Below are 23,143 nucleotides of genomic sequence, written 5' to 3'. Positions count from 1 at the left end.
TATATATATATATATATATATATATATATATAATATATATATATATATATATTATATATATATATATATATATAATATATATATATATATATATATATATATATATTAGTATACTTTGGTAGCAGTTCTTTCCTTTAGACATATTATTAAATATGACCGGAAAAGTTAAGATTAATAATTCTAACACGAATTCTCAATATTTCTTATGTTTCTTTTCACTGTTGATGGTAACTGAAAAAATCAATTTTCCAAAATTCATTTTTTATTGTAGTCTGACGCGATACTTTGAACGCGTTTTGTAATAACTTTTTTTCATTTTCAAAGAATTTTAGTTTACACACCACAACTATAACCGCAAACACTAAACAGAGTTCTTACTTATGCTATGATTTAAACAGCTTTCATTTTATACCCGCATATCACCTCACCCAAAATGACGAGGTCGTGCGATGACGATGACAACGAGGTCGTGCGATGCGTGGGAGGAGGAAAAGGAAGGCTGGTAGAGCAATTTGGGAGGCTGTGCGACACTAAGGCCGCTGAGTCTTACAGGAAGGGTTGCTTGCTCCCACTGAGAGTCGTCCAATGGCAGGTTTAAGGACTTTCACCAGCATGGACCTCAGAAGGGTGTCATACACATTTAACTTAGGGTGCTGTAGGATGGAGATCATCTCAGAAAGTAGGTCAAATTAGGGAGAGACAGGCATCTTGTGAGGAGAAAGAAAGCATCATGGGCATCAATCTTGTCAATCCTGTCCAGCATTCTCTTTTGATCAGTGATTTTTGCATCCAGGACCTCCTCGATTGCTCGTGGGCCAATGGAGGCACCCAAGAGAGTGCAGTCCGGTGGCTCGACAACGAGAATTTCTGGAAGAAACATTTTGTATTTGCCCAGTGATGTCTGGGTTGCTGGAGATTATTTCACATTTTGACGCATTGAGAATGAGGCCTAAGGCTGCTTCCTGCTCCTGGATTTTCCTTATATCCTCCAAAATGGTTTCCGGGGTTCCAGCGAGAGTGCCATCATCCAGGTACCAGATGTTTAGCTCGCTTGTCAGACCATCATTGACCTCTTTGATAGCTAGGCAGAAAAGGAGGGGGGCTAAGGGGTCACCTTGTTGGACACATTCACAGGAGTTTTTTTCATGCTCCGATCTACTATCTATCTATCTATCTATATATATATATATATATATAATATCTATATATATATATATATATATATATATATATATTATATATATATATATATATATATATATATATATATATTATATATTATATATATAATATATATTTATATATATTTATATATTTCGTACCTAGTAGCCAGAACGCACTTCTCGCCCTACCATGCAAGGCCCGATTTGCCTAATAAGCAAGTTTTTCATGAATTAATTGTTTTTTCGACAACCTAACCTACCTAACCTAACCTATCCTAACATTTTCGGCTACCTAACCTAACCTATAAAGATAGGTTAGGTAGGGTTGGTTTAGGTTCGATCATATATCTGCGTTAATTTTAACTCCAATAGAAATTTTTTACCTCATACATAATGAAATGGGTAGCTTTATCATTTCATAAGAAAAAAATTTGAGAAAATATATTTAATTCAGGAAAACTTGGCTTATTAGCAAATCGGGCCTTGCTTAGTAGGCTGAGAAGTGCGTTCTGGCTACTAGGTACGACATATATATATTTATATATATGCAAACAAGCCTGAATGATCCCAGGACTATATACAACTGAAAACTCACACCCCAGAAGATATATATTTATATATATATTATGCTTTTCAGTTATATATTTATATATATATATATATATATTTATATATATATATATATATATTATTATTATATATATATATATATATATATATATATATATATATATATATATATATTATTTTCATTGAATATAACCGCATATTCGTATTTATTATTTTCTGGTTTAGGGCTTCTATCCCTCTAACTATTTTCTTAGCATCAGGGCTTAATTGAAATAGGAGTTTCTCCAAAACTCATTTTCGTACTTTTTAAGGTGAAGAAAAGAAAGTGATTTACTATAGAGTGTATTACACTTATTTGTATAATTTGCACGACTTTCGAACCTCCATGGTTCATTCTCAAGTGAACAGATCTTACAATACTAGTTGATTTTATACCCCATTAGGTCAGGTGTGATAATACAATGAAGGTGAAAACATGGGGGGATACATAAGGGATAAACATAGGGGCTGCAGAAGGCTTATTGGCCCATACGAGGCATCTCCTATCTAAACACAAAGATTAATCCAGTGTAATTGGCCTGTTATGTTGGACATTGTCTTCTGTGTTGGCATCGATATTTCTTGTCTTGTCCTTACTCTCATGGTGGGTAGAGTAAATAGTTCCGTGATTTGGGTGTTCATGGTAGGTAGCTCTATTCTTATGTGAATTGCCTCAAGAATTTGTAATCTTCTTGAATCTTGGGTTTTGTCTATTATGCAAGTATTCTTGTTCAACATTTCTCTTGTTAGAGTAATGTCATGGGCTTGTCTCATGTGATTCCTAGGGGCACCAGATTGAAGATGGCATGTCAAACGCCTCGTCAGCTTGGTCGACGTCATACCTATGTACTTATTTGAAGGTTACATCCTTCGTGGGGGCAAGTGTACATGTATACAACGCTTGACTGCTGTAGAGGGTTCCTCCGTCGGCTTCGGGCTGTTTTTGATAAGGAGTTCGGAAGTCTTCTTGGTTTTTAGAATATTATCAGGTTATGTTTTGGTTAGGAGTAGTGCTTTTTTACTCCTTTACGGATTATTTCTTTCATTATTCTTTCCTCTTTATATGTTCACTGTGCATGGTTGATTTTAATATAATTTTTTGGGGGTGTTGTGGTTTCTGTTCTAGGTTCTGAATTATACCAACGGTCCCAAGTGTCTTCTTATAGCAGCGTTTATTTCCGCGTTGCTATATCCGTTGTTCACCAATACCTGAGTTACTCTTTCAAACTCTCTACTCACGTTGCTCCATTCAGAGCAGTGGGTAAGCGCTCGACGAATATAAGCATTGAGAACACTGGCTTTGTATCTTTGGGGGCACTCACTTCTACCGTTCAGGCATAATCCTATGTTGGTGGGCTTGGTATATACGTTGGTGCTTAAAGAGGTTCCTGTTTTTGTTATTAGTACATCCAAGAATGGCAGACTGTTATTTTTCACTATTTTCATGTGTAAATCGGAGTACTGACTCTCTCTCTAGGTGTCTTTTTAGGTCAATTAGTTCATCTGAGTCTTTTACTATTACGAATATGTCATCTACAGACGGCAGTATAACAGTTGGTTTTTGTCTGCTACTGAAGACCCTATCTTCGATGGTTCCCTATAAAAATTAGCAAATAAAACTCCTAAGGGGGAGCCCATTGCTACTCCGTCTATTTGTAAATACATGTCTCCTTGTGGACTGATGAAAGGGGCTTCCTTTGTACATGCTTCGAGAAGACTTTTCAAGTGTGGGCTCAGGTATGTCTAATTTGGGGGTGCTCTCGTCTCTATATACTCTGTCCAGTATCATTCCTATGGTTGTGGTCGACTGGGACGTTTGGTAAAAAGGGATTCAACGTCCAGGGAAGCGATGATTCCATCGGGCCTGAGTAGATTGATCAATTCTAGGAAATCTGCTGATTCCTAGGGCAATCTGGTGCCCCTACGAAATCACATGAGACAAGCCCATGACATTACTCTAACAAGAGAAATGTTGAACAAGAATACTTGCAAAATAGACAAAACCCAAGATTCAAGAAGATTACAAATTCTTGAGGCAATTCACATAAGAAATAGAGCGACCTACCATGAACACCCAAATCACGGAACTATTTACTCTACCCACCATGAGAGTAAGGACAAGACAAGAACATATCGATGCCAACACAGAAGACAATGTCCAACATAACAGGCAAATTACACTGGATTAATCTTTGTGTTTAGATAGGAGAGGCCTCGTATGGGCCAATAGAGCCTTCTGCAGCCCCTATGTTTATCCCTTATGTATCCCCCATGTTTTCACCTTCATTGTATTATCACCTGACCTAATGCGGGTATAAAATCAACTAGTATTGTAAGATCTGTTCACTTGAGAATGAACCATGGAGGTTCGAAACGTCGTGCAAATTATACAAATAAGTGTAATACACTCTATAGTAAATCACTTCTTTTCTTCACCTTAAAAGTACGAAAATGAGTTTTGGAGAACTCCTATTTCAATTAAGCCCTGATGCTAAGAAAATAGTTAGAGGGATAGAAGCCCTAAACCAGAAAATAATAAATACAGAATATGCGGTCATATTCAATGAAACATGTTTGAATGAAAACCTGCTGCCAGTATACACCAATATAACCCACATGACCCAGCAGTCCGCAATACAGAGTTTACCTATAGGTATAGGCAAGAGCTCATTCGGCATCAACTAAACAAGAAGAAGGAAGCCCTCCAAACCTTTATAGAGCAGGCGGAGCATCTGTTAAACAAATGGACCCAGTACGACATCCCTATCCAACTCAAGCAAACCATCAACAGTGAACTATTTAACCTGAAACAACAACATAAAACTCTTGTAGAAACAAAGACACTCCGTAAGTTAACATCCCTAAAACGGTGGACAGCTAAAAATCCCTCGTCCTAAAGATGGCTACTTTAACCTGACTTCTTATGATCTTACCCAGGACCAACGAGACCTCTTAAATCTTGGTCTAAATTGTCAATTCTTATCTAAACCAAAGATGCATCAAAAACGCCTGGAAATCGAAATGCTTCTGGACGATATCCATAAGCTAGAAGACAACAAAAAAGTCATCACCACTGACACACTTCAAGCTGAACTACTTGCAGAAGCAGGGAAAAAACGAGGAACATATTCATCTACAATCTTAACCCCACGACTCAAAGAAGCAGCGAAACAACTAAAAAATCTGAAAGACGTAACAATAAGAAAGCCGACAAAACAGCAGAATATGTATTGATTCCTACCCATGAATACATGAACAAAATTAGCGACATCCTAAGTGACGACTCCAATTTCAACGAATCACGAGGAACCCCGTAGAAGACCTTAAGCGGAAAGTAACAAAACAATTACAGCAATCAACGCAAAGAAAGGTAGTGTGCATTTCAATAAACTTCAAGGCGACTATGGCTTAGGATATGCCTACGGCAATGTTAAGACGCATAAACCAGGTAACCCACTACGCCCTATAATCAGCCAAATACCAACCCCAACTTATCACCTGGCAAAGAAACTCAATGAACTCCTAACTCCATACACTCCAAGTAAGTTTAGTCTACAATCATCAGCAGATTTCCTAGAATTGATCAAATCTACCCAGCCCGATGGAATCATCGCTTTCCCTGGACGTTGAATCCCTTTTTACCAACGTCCCAGTCGACACAACCATAGGAATGATACTGGACAGAGGTATACAGAGACGAGAGCACCCCCAAATTAGACATACCTGAGCCACACTTGAAAAGTCTTCTCGAAGCATGTACAAAGGAAGCCCCTTCTCATCAGTCCACAGGAGACATGTATTTACAAATAGACGGAGTAGCAATGGGCTCCCCCTTAGGAGTTTTATTTGCTAATTTTTATATGGGAACCATCGAAGATAGGTCTTCAGTAGCAGACAAAAACCAACTGTATACTGCCGTTATGTAGATGACATATTCGTAATAGTAAAAGACTCAGATGAACTAATTTACCTAAAAAGACACCTAGAGAGAGAGTCAGTACTCTGATTTACACATGAAAATAGTGAAAATAACAGTCTGCCATTCTTGGATGTACTAATAACAAAAACAGGAACCTCTTTAAGCACCAACGTATATACCAAGCCCACCAACATAGGATATGCCTGAACGGTAGAAGTGAGTGCCCCCAAAGATACAAAGCCAGTGTTCTCAATGCTTATATTCGTCGAGCGCTTACCCACTGCTCTGAATGGAGCAACGTGAGTAGAGAGTTTGAAAGAGTAACTCAGGTATTGGTGAACAACGGATATAGCAACGCGGAAATAAACGCTGCTATAAGAAGACACTTGGACCGTTGGTATAATTCAGAACCTAGAACAGAAACCACAACACTCCCAATAAAATTATATTACAAATCAACCATGCACAGTGAACATATAAAAGAGGAAAGAATAATGAAAGAAATAATCCGTAAAGGAGTAAAAAGCACTACTCCTAACCAAAACATAAACCTGATAATATTCTACAAAACCAAGAAGACTTCCGAACTCCTTATCAAAAACAGCCCGAAACCGACGGAGAACCCTCTACAGCAGTCAAGCGTTGTATACATGTACACTTGCCCCCACGAAGGATGTAACCTTCAATGTAAGTACATAGGTATGACGTCGACCAAGCTGACGAGGCGTTTGACATGCCATCTTCAATCTGGTGCCCCTAGGAATCACATGAGACAAGCCCATGACATTACTCTAACAAGAAGAAATGTTGAACAAGAATACTTGCATAATAGACAAAACCCAAGATTCAAGAAGATTACAAATTCTTGAGGCAATTCACATAAGAATAGAGCGACCTACCATGAACACCCAAATCACGGAACTATTTACTCTACCCACCATGAGAGTAAGGACAAGACAAGAACATATCGATGCCAACACAGAAGACAATGTCCAACATAACAGGCCAATTACACTGGATTAATCTTTGTGTTTAGATAGGAGATGCCTCGTATGGGCCAATAAGCCTTCTGCAGCCCCTATGTTTATCCCTTATGTATCCCCCCATGTTTTCACCTTCATTGTATTATCACCTGACCTAATGCGGGGTATAAAATCAACTAGTATTGTAAGATCTGTATCACTTGAGAATGAACCATGGAGGTTCGAAACGTCGTGCAAATTATACAAATAAGTGTAATACACTCTATAGTAAATCACTTCTTTTCTTCACCTTAAAAGTACGAAAATGAGTTTTGGAGAACTCCTATTTCAATTAAGCCCTGATGCTAAGAAAATAGTTAGAGGGATAGAAGCCCTAAACCAGAAATAATAAATACAGAATATGCGGTCATATTCAATGAAACATGTTTGAAAGAAAACCTGCTGCCAGTATACACCAATATAAACCCACATGACCCAGCAGTCCGCAATACAGAGTTTACCTATAGGTATAGGCAAGAGCTCATTCGGCATCAACTAAACAAGAAGAAGGAAGCCCTCCAAACCTTTATAGAGCAGGCGGAGCATCTGTTAAACAAATGGACCCAGTACGACATCCCTATCCAACTCAAGCAAACCATCAACAGTGAACTATTTAACCTGAAACAACAACATAAAACTCTTGTAGAAACACAGACACTCCGTAAGTTAACATCCCTAAACGGTGGACAGCTAAAAATCCTCGTCCTAAAGATGGCTACTTTAACCTGACTTCTTATGATCTTACCCAGGACCAACGAGACCTCTTAAATCTTGGTCTAAATTGTCAATTCTTATCTAAACCAAAGATGCATCAAAACGCCTGGAAATCGAAATGCTTCTGGACGATATCCATAAGCTAGAAGACAACAAAAAAGTCATCACCACTGACACACTTCAAGCTGAACTACTTGCAGAAGCAGGGAAAAAACGAGGAACATATTCATCTACAATCTTAACCCCACGACTCAAAGAAGCAGCGAAACAACTAAAAAATCTGAAAGACGTAACAATAAGAAAAGCCGACAAAACAGCAGCATATGTATTGATTCCTACCCATGAATACATGAACAAAATTAGCGACATCCTAAGTGACGACTCCAAATTCAACGAATCACGAGGAACCCCGTAGAAGTCCTTAGCGGAAAGTAAACAAAAACAATTACAGCAATCACGCAAAGAAAGGTAGTGTGCATTTCAATAAACTTCAAGGCGACTATGGCTTAGGATATGCCTACGGCAATGTTAAGACGCATAAACCAGGTAACCCACTACGCCCTACAATCAGCCAAATACCAACCCCAACTTATCACCTGGCAAAGAAACTCAATGAACTCCTAACTCCATACACTCCAAGTAAGTTTAGTCTACAATCATCAGCAGATTTCACTAGAATTAATCAAATCTACCCAGCCCGATGGAATCATCGCTTCCCTGGACGTTGAATCCCTTTTTACCAACGTCCCAGTCGACACAACCATAGGAATGATACTGGACAGAGTATACAGAGACGAGAGCACCCCCAAATTAGACATACCTGAGCCACACTTGAAAGTCCTTCTCGAAGCATGTACAAAGGAAGCCCCTTTCATCAGTCCACAAGGAGACATGTATTTACAAATAGACGGAGTAGCAATGGGCTCCCCCTTAGGAGTTTTATTTGCTAATTTTTATATGGGAACCATCGAAGATAGGGTCTTCAGTAGCAGACAAAAACCAACTGTATACTGCCGTTATGTAGATGACATATTCGTAATAGTAAAAGACTCAGATTAACTAATTGACCTAAAAAGACACCTAGAGAGAGAGTCAGTACTCCGATTTACACATGAAAATAGTGAAAATAACAGTCTGCCATTCTTGGATGTACTAATAACAAAAACAGGAACCTCTTTAAGCACCAACGTATATACCAAGCCCACCAACATAGGATTATGCCTGAACGGTAGAAGTGAGTGCCCCCAAAGATACAAAGCCAGTGTTCTCAATGCTTATATTCGTCGAGCGCTTACCCACTGCTCTGAATTGGAGCAACGTGAGTAGAGAGTTTGAAAGAGTAACTCAGGTATTGGTGAACAACGGATATAGCAACGCGGAAATAAACGCTGCTATAAGAAGGACACTTGGACCGTTGGTATAATTCAGAACCTAGAACAGAAACCACAACACTCCCAATAAATTATATTACAAATCAACCATGCACAGTGAACATATAAAAGAGGAAAGAATAATGAAAGAAATAATCCGTAAAGGAGTAAAAAGCACTACTCCTAACCAAAACATAAACCTGATAATATTCTACAAAACCAAGAAGACTTCCGAACTCCTTATCAAAAACAGCCCGAAAACCGACGGAGAACCCTCTACAGCAGTCAAGCGTTGTATACATGTACACTTGCCCCCACGAAGGATGTAACCTTCAATGTAAGTACATAGGTATGACGTCGACCAAGCTGACGAGGCGTTTGACATGCCATCTTCAATCTGGTGCCCCTAGGAATCACATGAGACAAGCCCATGACATTACTCTAACAAGAGAAATGTTGAACAAGAATACTTGCATAATAGACAAAACCCAAGATTCAAGAAGATTACAAATTCTTGAGGCAATTCACATAAGAATAGAGCGACCTACCATGAACACCCAAATCACGGAACTATTTACTCTACCCACCATGAGAGTAAGGACAAGACAAGAACATATCGATGCCAACACAGAAGACAATGTCCAACATAACAGGCCAATTACACTGGATTAATCTTTGTGTTTAGATAGGAGATGCCTCGTATGGGCCAATAAGCCTTCTGCAGCCCCTATGTTTATCCCTTATGTATCCCCCCATGTTTTCACCTTCATTGTATTATCACCTGACCTTATGCGGGTATAAAATCAACTAGTATTGTAAGATCTGTTCACTTGAGAATGAACCATGGAGGTTCGAAACGTCGTGCAAATTATACAAATAAGTGTAATACACTCTATAGTAAATCACTTCTTTTCTTCACCTTAAAAATACGAAAATGAGTTTTGGAGAACTCCTATTTCAATTAAGCCCTGATGCTAAGAAAATAGTTAGAGGGATAGAAGCCCTAAACCAGAAAATAATAAATACAGAATATGCGGTCATATTCAATGAAACATGTTTGAAAGAAAACCTGCTGCCAGTATACACCATATAAACCCACATGACCCAGCAGTCCGCAATACAGAGTTTACCTATAGGTATAGGCAAGAGCTCATTCGGCATCAACTAAACAAGAAGAAGGAAGCCCTCCAAACCTTTATAGAGCAGGCGGAGCATCTGTTAAACAAATGGACCCAGTACGACATCCCTATCCAACTCAAGCAAACCATCAACAGTGAACTATTTAACCTGAAACAACAACATAAAACTCTTGTAGAAACACAGACACTCCGTAAGTTAACATCCCTAAACGGTGGACAGCTAAAAATCCCTCGTCCTAAAGATGGCTACTTTAACCTGACTTCTTATGATCTTACCCAGGACCAACGAGACCTCTTAATCTTGGTCTAAATTGTCAATTCTTATCTAAACCAAAGATGCATCAAAAACGCCTGGAAATCGAAATGCTTCTGGACGATATCCATAAGCTAGAAGACAACAAAAAAGTCATCACCACTGACACACTTCAAGCTGAACTACTTGCAGAAGCAGGGAAAAAACGAGGAACATATTCATCTACAATCTTAACCCCACGACTCAAAGAAGCAGCGAAACAACTAAAAAATCTGAAAGACGTAACAATAAGAAAAGCCGACAAAACAGCAGCATATGTATTGATTCCTACCCATGAATACATGAACAAAATTAGCGACATCCTAAGTGACGACTCCAAATTTCAACGAATCACGAGGAACCCCGTAGAAGTCCTTAAGCGGAAAGTAAACAAAACAATTACAGCAATCAACGCAAAGAACGGTAGTGTGCATTTCAATAAACTTCAAGGCGACTATGGCTTTGGATATGCCTACGGCAATGTTAAGACGCATAAACCAGGTAACCCACTACGCCCTACAATCAGCCAAATACCAACCCCAACTTATCACCTGGCAAAGAAACTCAATGAACTCCTAACTCCATACACTCCAAGTAAGTTTAGTCTACAATCATCAGCAGATTTCCTAGAATTGATCAAATCTACCCAGCCCGATGGAATCATCGCTTCCCTGGACGTTGAATCCCTTTTTACCAACGTCCCAGTCGACACAACCATAGGAATGATACTGGACAGAGTATACAGAGACGAGAGCACCCCCAAATTAGACATACCTGAGCCACACTTGAAAAGTCTTTTCGAAGCATGTACAAAGGAAGCCCCTTTCATCAGTCACAAGGAGACATGTATTTACAAATAGACGGAGTAGCAATGGGCTCCCCCTTAGGAGTTTTATTTGCTAATTTTTATATGGGAACCATCGAAGATAGGGTCTTCAGTAGCAGACAAAAACCAACTGTATACTGCCGTTATGTAGATGACATATTCGTAATAGTAAAAGACTCAGATTAACTAATTGACCTAAAAAGACACCTAGAGAGAGAGTCAGTACTCCAATTTACACATGAAAATAGTGAAAATAACAGTCTGCCATTCTTGGATGTACTAATAACAAAAACAGGAACCTCTTTAAGCACCAACGTATATACCAAGCCCACCAACATAGGATTATGCCTGAACGGTAGAAGTGAGTGCCCCCAAAGATACAAAGCCAGTGTTCTCAATGCTTATATTCGTCGAGCGCTTACCCACTGCTCTGAATGGAGCAACGTGAGTAGAGAGTTTGAAAGAGTAACTCAGGTATTGGTGAACAACGGATATAGCAACGCGGAAATAAACGCTGCTATAAGAAGACACTTGGACCGTTGGTATAATTCAGAACCTAGAACAGAAACCACAACACTCCCAATAAAATTATATTACAAATCAACCATGCACAGTGAACATATAAAAGAGGAAAGAATAATGAAAGAAATAATCCGTAAAGGAGTAAAAAGCACTACTCCTAACCAAAACATAAACCTGATAATATTCTACAAAACCAAGAAGACTTCCGAACTCCTTATCAAAAACAGCCCGAAACCGACGGAGAACCCTCTACAGCAGTCAAGCGTTGTATACATGTACACTTGCCCCCACGAAGGATGTAACCTTCAATGTAAGTACATAGGTATGACGTCGACCAAGCTGACGAGGCGTTTGACATGCCATCTTCAATCTGGTGCCCCTAGGAATCACATGAGACAAGCCCATGACATTACTCTAACAAGAGAAATGTTGAACAAGAATACTTGCATAATAGACAAAACCCAAGATTCAAGAAGATTACAAATTCTTGAGGCAATTCACATAAGAATAGAGCGACCTACCATGAACACCCAAATCACGGAACTATTTACTCTACCCACCATGAGAGTAAGGACAAGACAAGAACATATCGATGCCAACACAGAAGACAATGTCCAACATAACAGGCCAATTACACTGGATTAATCTTTGTGTTTAGATAGGAGATGCCTCGTATGGGCCAATAAGCCTTCTGCAGCCCCTATGTTTATCCCTTATGTATCCCCCCATGTTTTCACCTTCATTGTATTATCACCTGACCTAATGCGGGTATAAAATCAACTAGTATTGTAAGATCTGTTCACTTGAGAATGAACCATGGAGGTTCGAAACGTCGTGCAAATTATACAAATAAGTGTAATACACTCTATAGTAAATCACTTCTTTTCTTCACCTTAAAAGTACGAAAATGAGTTTTGGAGAACTCCTATTTCAATTAAGCCCTGATGCTAAGAAAATAGTTAGAGGGATAGAAGCCCTAAACCAGAAAATAATAAATACAGAATATGCGGTCATATTCAATGAAACATGTTTGAAAGAAAACCTGCTGCCAGTATACACCAATATAAACCCACATGACCCAGCAGTCCGCAATACAGAGTTTACCTATAGGTATAGGCAAGAGCTCATTCGGCATCAACTAAACAAGAAGAAGGAAGCCCTCCAAACCTTTATAGAGCAGGCGGAGCATCTGTTAAACAAATGGACCCAGTACGACATCCCTATCCAACTCAAGCAAACCATCAACAGTGAACTATTTAACCTGAAACAACAACATAAAACTCTTGTAGAAACACAGACACTCCGTAAGTTAACATCCCTAAACGGTGGACAGCTAAAAATCCCTCGTCCTAAAGATGGCTACTTTAACCTGACTTCTTATGATCTTACCCAGGACCAACGAGACCTCTTAAATCTTGGTCTAAATTGTCAATTCTTATCTAAACCAAAGATGCATCAAAAACGCCTGGAAATCGAAATGCTTCTGGACGATATCCATAAGCTAGAAGACAACAAAAAAGTCATCACCACTGACACACTTCAAGCTGAACTACTTGCAGAAGCAGGGAAAAAACGAGGAACATATTCATCTACAATCTTAACCCCACGACTCAAAGAAGCAGCGAAACAACTAAAAAATCTGAAAGACGTAACAATAAGAAAAGCCGACAAAACAGCAGCATATGTATTGATTCCTACCCATGAATACATGAACAAAATTAGCGACATCCTAAGTGACGACTCCAAATTTCAACGAATCACGAGGAACCCCGTAGAAGTCCTTAAGCGGAAAGTAAACAAAACAATTACAGCAATCAACGCAAAGAAAGGTAGTGTGCATTTCAATAAACTTCAAGGCGACTATGGCTTAGGATATGCCTACGGCAATGTTAAGACGCATAAACCAGGTAACCCACTACGCCCTACAATCAGCCAAATACCAACCCCAACTTATCACCTGGCAAAGAAACTCAATGAACTCCTAACTCCATACACTCCAAGTAAGTTTAGTCTACAATCATCAGCAGATTTCCTAGAATTAATCAAATCTACCCAGCCCGATGGAATCATCGCTTCCCTGGACGTTGAATCCCTTTTACCAACGTCCCAGTCGACACAACCATAGGAATGATACTGGACAGAGTATACAGAGACGAGAGCACCCCCAAATTAGACATACCTGAGCCACACTTGAAAAGTCTTCTCGAAGCATGTACAAAGGAAGCCCCTTTCATCAGTCCACAAGGAGACATGTATTTACAAATAGACGGAGTAGCAATGGGCTCCCCCTTAGGAGTTTTATTTGCTAATTTTTATATGGGAACCATCGAAGATAGGGTCTTCAGTAGCAGACAAAAACCAACTGTATACTGCCGTTATGTAGATGACATATTCGTAATAGTAAAAGACTCAGATTAACTAATTGACCTAAAAAGACACCTAGAGAGAGAGTCAGTACTCCGATTTACACATGAAAATAGTGAAAATAACAGTCTGCCATTCTTGGATGTACTAATAACAAAAACAGGAACCTCTTTAAGCACCAACGTATATACCAAGCCCACCAACATAGGATTATGCCTGAACGGTAGAAGTGAGTGCCCCCAAAGATACAAAGCCAGTGTTCTCAATGCTTATATTCGTCGAGCGCTTACCCACTGCTCTGAATGGAGCAACGTGAGTAGAGAGTTTGAAAGAGTAACTCAGGTATTGGTGAACAACGGATATAGCAACGCGGAAATAAACGCTGCTATAAGAAGACACTTGGACCGTTGGTATAATTCAGAACCTAGAACAGAAACCACAACACTCCCAATAAAATTATATTACAAATCAACCATGCACAGTGAACATATAAAAGAGGAAAGAATAATGAAAGAAATAATCCGTAAAGGAGTAAAAAGCACTACTCCTAACCAAAACATAAACCTGATAATATTCTACAAAACCAAGAAGACTTCCGAACTCCTTATCAAAAACAGCCCGAAACCGACGGAGAACCCTCTACAGCAGTCAAGCGTTGTATACATGTACACTTGCCCCCACGAAGGATGTAACCTTCAATGTAAGTACATAGGTATGACGTCGACCAAGCTGACGAGGCGTTTGACATGCCATCTTCAATCTGGTGCCCCTAGGAATCACATGAGACAAGCCCATGACATTACTCTAACAAGAGAAATGTTGAACAAGAATACTTGCATAATAGACAAAACCCAAGATTCAAGAAGATTACAAATTCTTGAGGCAATTCACATAAGAATAGAGCGACCTACCATGAACACCCAAATCACGGAACTATTTACTCTACCCACCATGAGAGTAAGGACAAGACAAGAACATATCGATGCCAACACAGAAGACAATGTCCAACATAACAGGCCAATTACACTGGATTAATCTTTGTGTTTAGATAGGAGATGCCTCGTATGGGCCAATAAGCCTTCTGCAGCCCCTATGTTTATCCCTTATGTATCCCCCCATGTTTTCACCTTCATTGTATTATCACCTGACCTAATGTGGGTATAAAATCAACTAGTATTGTAAGATCTGTTCACTTGAGAATGAACCATGGAGGTTCGAAACGTCGTGCAAATTATAGAAATAAGTGTAATACACTCTATAGTAAATCACTTCTTTTCTTCACCTTAAAAGTACGAAAATGAGTTTTGGAGAATTCCTATTCCAATTAAGCCCTGATGCTAAGAAAATAGTTAGAGGGATAGAAGCCCTAAACCAGAAAATAATAAATACAGAATATGCGGTCATATTCAATGAAACATGTTTGAAAGAAAACCTGCTGCCAGTATACACCAATATATATATATATATATATATATATATATATATATATATATATATATATATATATATATATATATATATATATATATATATATATATATATATATATATATATATGTCGTACCTAGTAGCCAGAACGCACTTCTCGGCCTACTATGCGAGGCTCGATTTGCCTAATAAGCCAAGTTTTCCTGAATAAATATATTTTCACTAATTTTTTTCTTATGAAATGATAAAGCTACTCATTTCATTGTGTATGAGGTCAATTTTTTTTATTGGAGTTAAAATTAACGTAGATATATGACCGAACCTAACCAACCCCACCTAACCTAACCTAACCTATCTTTATAGGTTAGGTTGGGGTAGGTAGCCGAAAAAGTTAGGTTAGGTTAGGTAGTCGAAAAACAATTAATTCATGAAAACTTGGCTTATTAGGCAAATCGGGCCTTGCATAGTAGGCTGAGAAGTGCGTTCTGGCTATTAGGTACGACATATATATATATATATATATATATATATATATATATATATATATATATATATATATATATATATATATATATATATATATATATATATATATATATATATATATATATATATATATATATATATAAATATATATATATATATATATATATATATATATATATATATTTATATATATATATATATATATTTATATATATATATATATATTTATATATATATATATGTTTTTGTGTGTATATCACGAAAATAAACACGTGATTAAGAATGTGACAATGTCAGACCACGGAGGAAAATGAAACAGGAATATCCTTAAGTACTTTCGTATATTAAATACATCTTCAGAAGGAATCATCTTCCTTCTGAAGATATATTTAATATACGAAAGTACTTAAGGAAATTCCTGTTTCATTTTCCTCCGTGGTCTGACATTGTCATATATATATTTATATATATATATTTATATATATATATATATATATATATATATAAATATATATATATATATATATTTATATATATATATATTTATATATATATATATTTATATATATATATATTTATATATATATATATATATATATATATATATATATATATATATATATATATATATATTTATATATATATATATATTTATATATATTTATATATGTAATTTTTTATTAAACCTAAAAGGGGTACCACCTCTTGTGCAAGTGTAGGGACACAGCCACGCAGAAGAAAATATAGAGTACTCAGAGAAGACCTTGTGGATCCTCACTGAACACTTTCATCTTGTCTACCACCCTATTCTTTTAGTATTTGTGAAACTTTATTTTAATATTTCATTACACAAAAAGGGTTACAACATTGGTTACATGCTTTGTACAAGGCTACTCATCACAGGTTCTAGAGTTCCTCCAGCTCCTCAGATGGCAGGCTGGAGCCATGGATGCAGTGAGCATTTCCTCTGTGGATCGCCACACTAAGGCGCTGAAAGTGGAGCAATGGGTCAAAATTGTAGTGGTGATCAAGATCTCTAGATTAAGAGCCCAATACTGTCACCATGGTGACACTGTTGGGCAGCGCCACTCATCCTGTGACTGGACACACCAATACTGTCCATCCCATTACTGTCACTATGAATATAGTGACAGTATTGGGCAGTGCCACTCATCATGTGAGTGGACACACCACCATAGGAGCTTGCCAATAGGAAGCAAACCCTTCATCGTTCATCCTGCCACTTGTACCCAGACACAGCTGTGACTTTCTTAACTGTCTCAAGTGAACAGCTTTGCAAACAAAAAAATTAACATTCGTCAACCTTTAAAATTGTACGTTATCTTGCGGGTGCAAAATGGGGAAATATTTTAAGATCAGTATGTATATGTGACAACCACATTTGTCCTGATAATTTTTTTCAAGCTGGAATTTAAATGTTCTTGAGAATTTTAGCATTTACGATTTCGTTGGGTAGGCGGTTTCAATGGGGTTCTTAACCCTATGTATTCAAAAGCATCTGTTGTTACTCCTACATTGTGGCTTGTTGAGCTTGAAACCTTTGCTCTTTGTTCGTGTTACATCTGACCTTTTGAAGAAATTGAATGAATCAATATCCTCCAAATTGTTCAGTATTTTAAAGGTTTCACTCTATTACTCTCGCATTTGCATATCTCTAAGCATATAGATTAGATTTAGATTTAGATTAGATTTTCAATTCAGGTAAAGGTACATACATTGCAGATGAGTTACAAAGGGAAAGACAAGGGCTAGCGTTCACTAGCTCTATTAGAATAGAAACATCTGCAAGACAAGTGTTGGCAAAAATTCAGATAGCTAAGGGGACAGAGCCCGGCCTGCGGCTCACAAAGACCCCCATGGTAAGGCTGAAGAACTAATACACAAGTTGAGTGATGCAGCATCATCCTCCTCCCTCCCTGCAGAAGTAAGCAGGGAACAGCTCCTCCGACAAAATGACAGAAGGATTAGGATAACAAGAGTACAATCTAGTGATGAGTATGAGGAACCAATCACAGCCCAGGAAGTAAAGGGGGCTATGAAAAGGATAAAATTACAGCACCTGGTGAAGATGGCATCACCTACGACATACTCAATGCACTGGTGAAGTGTCTGGGAACCCAATACTCCACCTGTTTAACAAGTCATTCCTAAGTGGAGTGTTGCCCACACAATGGAAACATGCAATAATTGTTCCCATACCGAAACCCAATGACCCTGGCAATTACAGCCCTATCAGTCTCATGTCATGCACTTGCAACATGTTCGAAAGGATCATCCGAAACCGACTATTGCACAAAATACGCAGGTTAGGGGATGTGGGTCAATGGATTTGTTAAAGGACGGAGCACAGCAAATTGTATAGTTAATTATCTGCCTAATGACACAGCTAAGTACTCCCAATAAACTCTCTCCTAGGGGCAAATATTTTAATTTTAAAATACAATACCTAAAGCCACTAATACGCATAGCGTTTCGGCCAAATATATACGAAGTAAAACCCAAACAAAAACCCATTACAGCAGAGTAGGACCCATAAAAGATGAGACTAACAATGCAACCCATCCTCGACTCTAGTCCATTACATTCAGCGGTCGACCCCACAGACGCATTCATAAATTTTAACATGCTGTTCATTCAAAACGGGAATTTTCTCAAGTATAAATTAATATTATAATATATTGGCATTTTGTGTATATATAGGCATAGGATAGGTTAGGTCAGGTGTTTAGGTTCTGTTGGCGTTTATTTGTATTTGTAGTACGTGGGTGAAGCATTGATAGTGTTGTGATTCGAACAAACTTCGTCAGTGAAGCACTTGTTCCGGATATGTTCGAACGTCAGCAGTTGTGAGTCGTGTGTAAACCGCTTTTCATTCATAAACAGGGGGTTTGGCGGGTGCATGGAATCACTTTTGGATCTTTGTTTGGAGGACGGGCTGAACAATGTTAATTTTAAGTTGCACGATAAAAGGGCAGCAAACACACTGATCGAATACTTTACATCACTGTTCACACTAGAAAGCTTGAATGACATCCCATCACCCACACAAATGTTTGTCGGAGGTAAAGAGAATGAATTAAGGGAAATACCAATTACACGCTACACAATCAGGAAGAGCATTGACAAACTAAAAGACTCAAAAGCCCAAAGTGTGAATGTATTTCAGTCCCAAGTCGTAAAGGAACTGAACTGGCATATTCACTATGTTTGTCAGTGAAACTCCTTTTCAGAAAATCCCTGGACCATTATCACCTGTTGAAGGTGATAATGAGACCTTACTAAGTGATCTAAATGAACTTCAAAAATCGTCAGATGACTGACAAATGCTTTTTAATGTCGATAAATGCTAGCCCTTACATGTGGGCGACAACAATCCACTTCAGAACTCCCAAATTGACAGCACTACCTCACAACAGATAGATGAAGGAAAGGGCGTTTGAGTCAGAATGCATCATTTCGCCTTCTCGCCATGCCCTGTGGCTGGGGGAATTGGTGCCCTGAAGCTACATCAACACCCAGTACCCCCCCGAAGTGGCAAGGGGAGTTAGGGGACAATAATATTGCTCAACATGTGGAAGAGGTAATTAAAAAAAATCATACCAGAGCTTCATCTCTCGTATCAGGAATGGATGAGGGCCACTAGGGTAACAACACTGCAGACCAGGCATGACAGGGCGGATCTCATAGAAACCCACAAAATACTAAATTTGGAGGATGTCAATCCGGACAGTTTTTTTCAAAAGGTCAGACGTAACACGAACGAGGAGCAACGGGTTCAAGCTCAAGAAACCACAATGTAGGACAGAAAACCAAAGATGCTTTCACCCATAGGGTTGTAAACCCGTGGAATCGTCTACCCGCACATGGCATAACTCTGCTTGGTATTAAAATGCTATCTTAATCTATTATCTTAATAGCATAACTAATTAGCACTAATTACAGAAGCTACAATCCTTTCCCCAATTACAGGTAATACTCTTCTCAGCTTGTTGGAGGGAGCTGAGGTGTAATCACCATATAAGCAAGCGATATGAGGAATGGAGGACAGTACAATTTCCCCATTCAACAATGTAGCACTCGGCGTGTACAGTTCTAATCGACCCAAGACGCTACAGCTTCGACACAGAGCAGACAGCAGACTACGACCGCATCGAGCCGCCACGCTCTCGCCCCCCGAGTTCAGACACTCACAATTTGCCATTTGCCATTATCTTAATTTTATTGTACATGTGCTTGGGGTTCTACTACCCAAAATCATGCATGTCCCCTAATTATGCCATACAAATCTGCTATTAGAACTTTTACCTGAATAAACATTTAATATTCTCTATGTAAAGTAGTACTGTTAATTTAGTACTTGTGACGTGGATTGTTATGGCCCATATACAAGATCTTGCATTTAATTATAATTTACATTATAATTTAATGATGTGGTTTGTAATATTTTCATCTATGTTATTGGTATATATGGCAAAACCTCATGTAAATCAGGTAGGTAGGTAGGTGTGTGGCAGTCCGTCTAATTACCCAAAGCTTCTTAGTAAAGTATACGTAAGTAATGAAACTCTACGATATATTTACTCACTATATTGTTGGTGCTGAATGTAGAACATCATGAAAAAAAACTGATTTTTACTCTAAACTAACATAATTTTATAGCAAAATTGGAATCATCTAATTACCCAAAGCCATAACATTCTCTCTTTAGCGCATTTATTATGCACCCTATACCCATCTTGTGAGCCGAAGTGGAAAGTGATACAGAGGCTTATTTATTGTCATGTTCCTGCATGCCAATGTGAGAAGGAATCCACAACATTTTTATATTTACCCTCTTGCTAAGTATTCTTATATATCTATGTCTAGCTTCCAAGACAAGCACGTTATTACATGATTGCAAACTGTTCATTGCTCGTAGTGAAGAAAGGGAGTCAGAAATAATTAAGCTGTCTACTTCAGTGTTGTCAATAATTTCGAGTGCTACCAGGCTTAGAATGTAGACTTCCTGTGTTGAACTGAGAGTTAAGTTTCGTATAATTTCGTTATAAAATATGATTATTTCAGAGTAAAAATGTGTATTTCCATGTTCTACATTCAGTACCAACATTATAGTGAGTAAATATATCATATTTCTTCACTACTTACGTAATGCTAGGAAGCATCATCTCAAATGAAGTAGTTTCCTGAACCTACTGGGCCGTCATATCTACACTTGAAACTTTGTACGGAGTCTGCCTCCACAACATCACTTCCTGATGCATTCCATTTGTCAACTACTGATACTAAAAAAGTTTTCTGTATCTCATTTGGGCACTCATTTTTCATGTTTACCTTTTTTTTGTGTTTTTTGAAGGAAAGCAAAGAAATTGCACATAACTACAACTACAATTTATTTAATAAGCATTTCTAAACTAAACAAAACTTTGAGGGTAATTAATAAAAATAAAAACTAATTTGAAAACAAATCTTTCTTGAGCAACATAAGGATGCAAAATTAACATGACGATGATTTAGGCAAAGAACATTTGCCCAACCCAGGGGTAGAGAATACTTGTTATTTTCTCTTTGCTTTGCTACTTAAAGCTACTCAAGTCAAAGGGAAGAGTGTTTCTTCCATTTCTTCGTTGTCAGTCTGTGACTCAATACTGACTACACTGTTGTCACTGTCGGTCTCGGAATCCTCGGAATCTTGACTGTCTGTTTGAAATTTGTTGTACTCTACTTCCCTGTCTTCAGAAAACAGGTTAGTTGCCTCAAATAGTTTAATTTGATACAATTTTTTCATATTTAGCAAGAGGGCCGTAAGTCCACTGGTTACATGCTGGAATGATGACTTCTTTATTGAGTATTTACCCGGTTCCTGTAAAACAAACACACATCATTATTTCAGGCACTTTTTAAATTAAATGTTTGTTTTCCTAACAAGTGTTTAATTTAAACTTTAACCAGTAAAAGTGATAATGATAATATTACAATTTGTGTCTACAAAATGTTTTTACTAATTTTACTTAGCTTAGACACAAACAACAATGATTAAGCTACCTGTTCAAATAATTACCAAGTAGCTATAATGCAATAACATTTATTTCAGTGGAGTAATTAAGTTAATATTGATACCTGATACTAACTTCAATTATCCAAGAGGGTGGAGCACTTTTGTTTTGTACATCATCTAGTCTTTGTGTTATCTCAAGCTTTTTTCTGTAGAAATCCAAGTAACTTTTCATTTCCAGTTGAATGACATTTTGTTCTTCCATAGTCCTGTTGTACATATGCAGCTTTTCTGCAGCATTTCTCTTTTCTTGAAGAGTAACTTAAAATATTCAAAAATAAAATATAAAGTAAATTATTTAATAAGGAACATGAACAAATCTGTCATTGTAGGATGCATGTATTGTGCAACAACAATGCAATCATATGTAATCATTTTTAAGGTATCTTGTTAATATTATTATCTTAAAAATATAAATTAGGCATGGACTTCCATTTGTCCATTACCATAATGAGTAAGTTTGAATTAACATGTTAGTAGCTAACAATATTTATCCTCATTGACAAGGCCAATATGCACAGAAAAATAACCAAATATACTTACCATTATCAGTTGGTTGAGGAGTGTCATTATACCATGGAAAGTTGCCCTCTTCATCAATGTCTACACTAAGTTTTTCTGTATTGTCTTCATTGTAGACCGCTATCAGTTCCCTCAACTTTTTCTTGTCTGCTTCAATCTTTGCACGGTATCGTGATCTCATTTTGCTTGAAACTGAAAGAAACACTTTGTTACTAGTAAATAAGATTATAGTTGATAAATTTGTTTTGTATATACTTAGTAGTGAATACCTACACAAAAGTAGCAGAACACACTACATAAATATTTGCCAAGCACTTTTTTTTTAACAAGCTTATGTATACACAGCAATGTGCTGCTATCCTATTATGTATGAAAGACCACAGTGTAGATCAAAAACCTCACAGGACAGCCAGTCATACATGGAATCTGAAGAGAATATGAAATGTAAGGCTGATCTATTAGCCTCCACTAACAAAATCGGGGTACAGCACAAGAATATCTTCCAATATTCCTGAGTGTATGAAGAAATAACAAAACTCAAAGTACATCATACCATTTGTTCTGAAGTCATTGATAACAGGGCAATCACATATATAGTGATAGACAGTATGTCCTAGCTTTTGTTCACATAGTTTACAACTGGAATGATTTCCATTGGCAGATACATTACCTGCAGGCACCTGCCATAGATATT

The 23,143-nt window shown here is 37.7% G+C and overlaps 1 protein-coding gene and 1 long non-coding RNA gene across 2 annotated transcripts in view; one reads left to right on the top strand and one right to left on the bottom strand.

Annotated features, from left to right (window-relative positions):
- The window catches only part of LOC138356214 (uncharacterized), a 230,543-nt gene that overhangs the window by 182,960 nt on the left and 24,440 nt on the right, over positions 1-23,143 (top strand). The window lies entirely within an intron of this gene.
- LOC123747768 (uncharacterized) lies at positions 21,463-22,751 on the bottom strand. The gene is made up of 3 exons (XM_045729981.2): positions 22,471-22,751; positions 22,004-22,188; positions 21,463-21,735 (listed from the first exon to the last, which is right to left on the bottom strand). The coding sequence occupies exons 1-3, from the start codon at positions 22,628-22,630 to the stop codon at positions 21,463-21,465; spliced, it is 618 nt and encodes a 205-aa protein (XP_045585937.1). The 5' UTR covers positions 22,631-22,751.

This window comes from Procambarus clarkii, chromosome 71 (assembly GCF_040958095.1).
Source record: "Procambarus clarkii isolate CNS0578487 chromosome 71, FALCON_Pclarkii_2.0, whole genome shotgun sequence".
In the NCBI taxonomy this organism is placed as follows: domain Eukaryota; kingdom Metazoa; phylum Arthropoda; class Malacostraca; order Decapoda; family Cambaridae; genus Procambarus; species Procambarus clarkii.
This window is presented reverse-complemented; position numbering and strand designations above follow the sequence as displayed.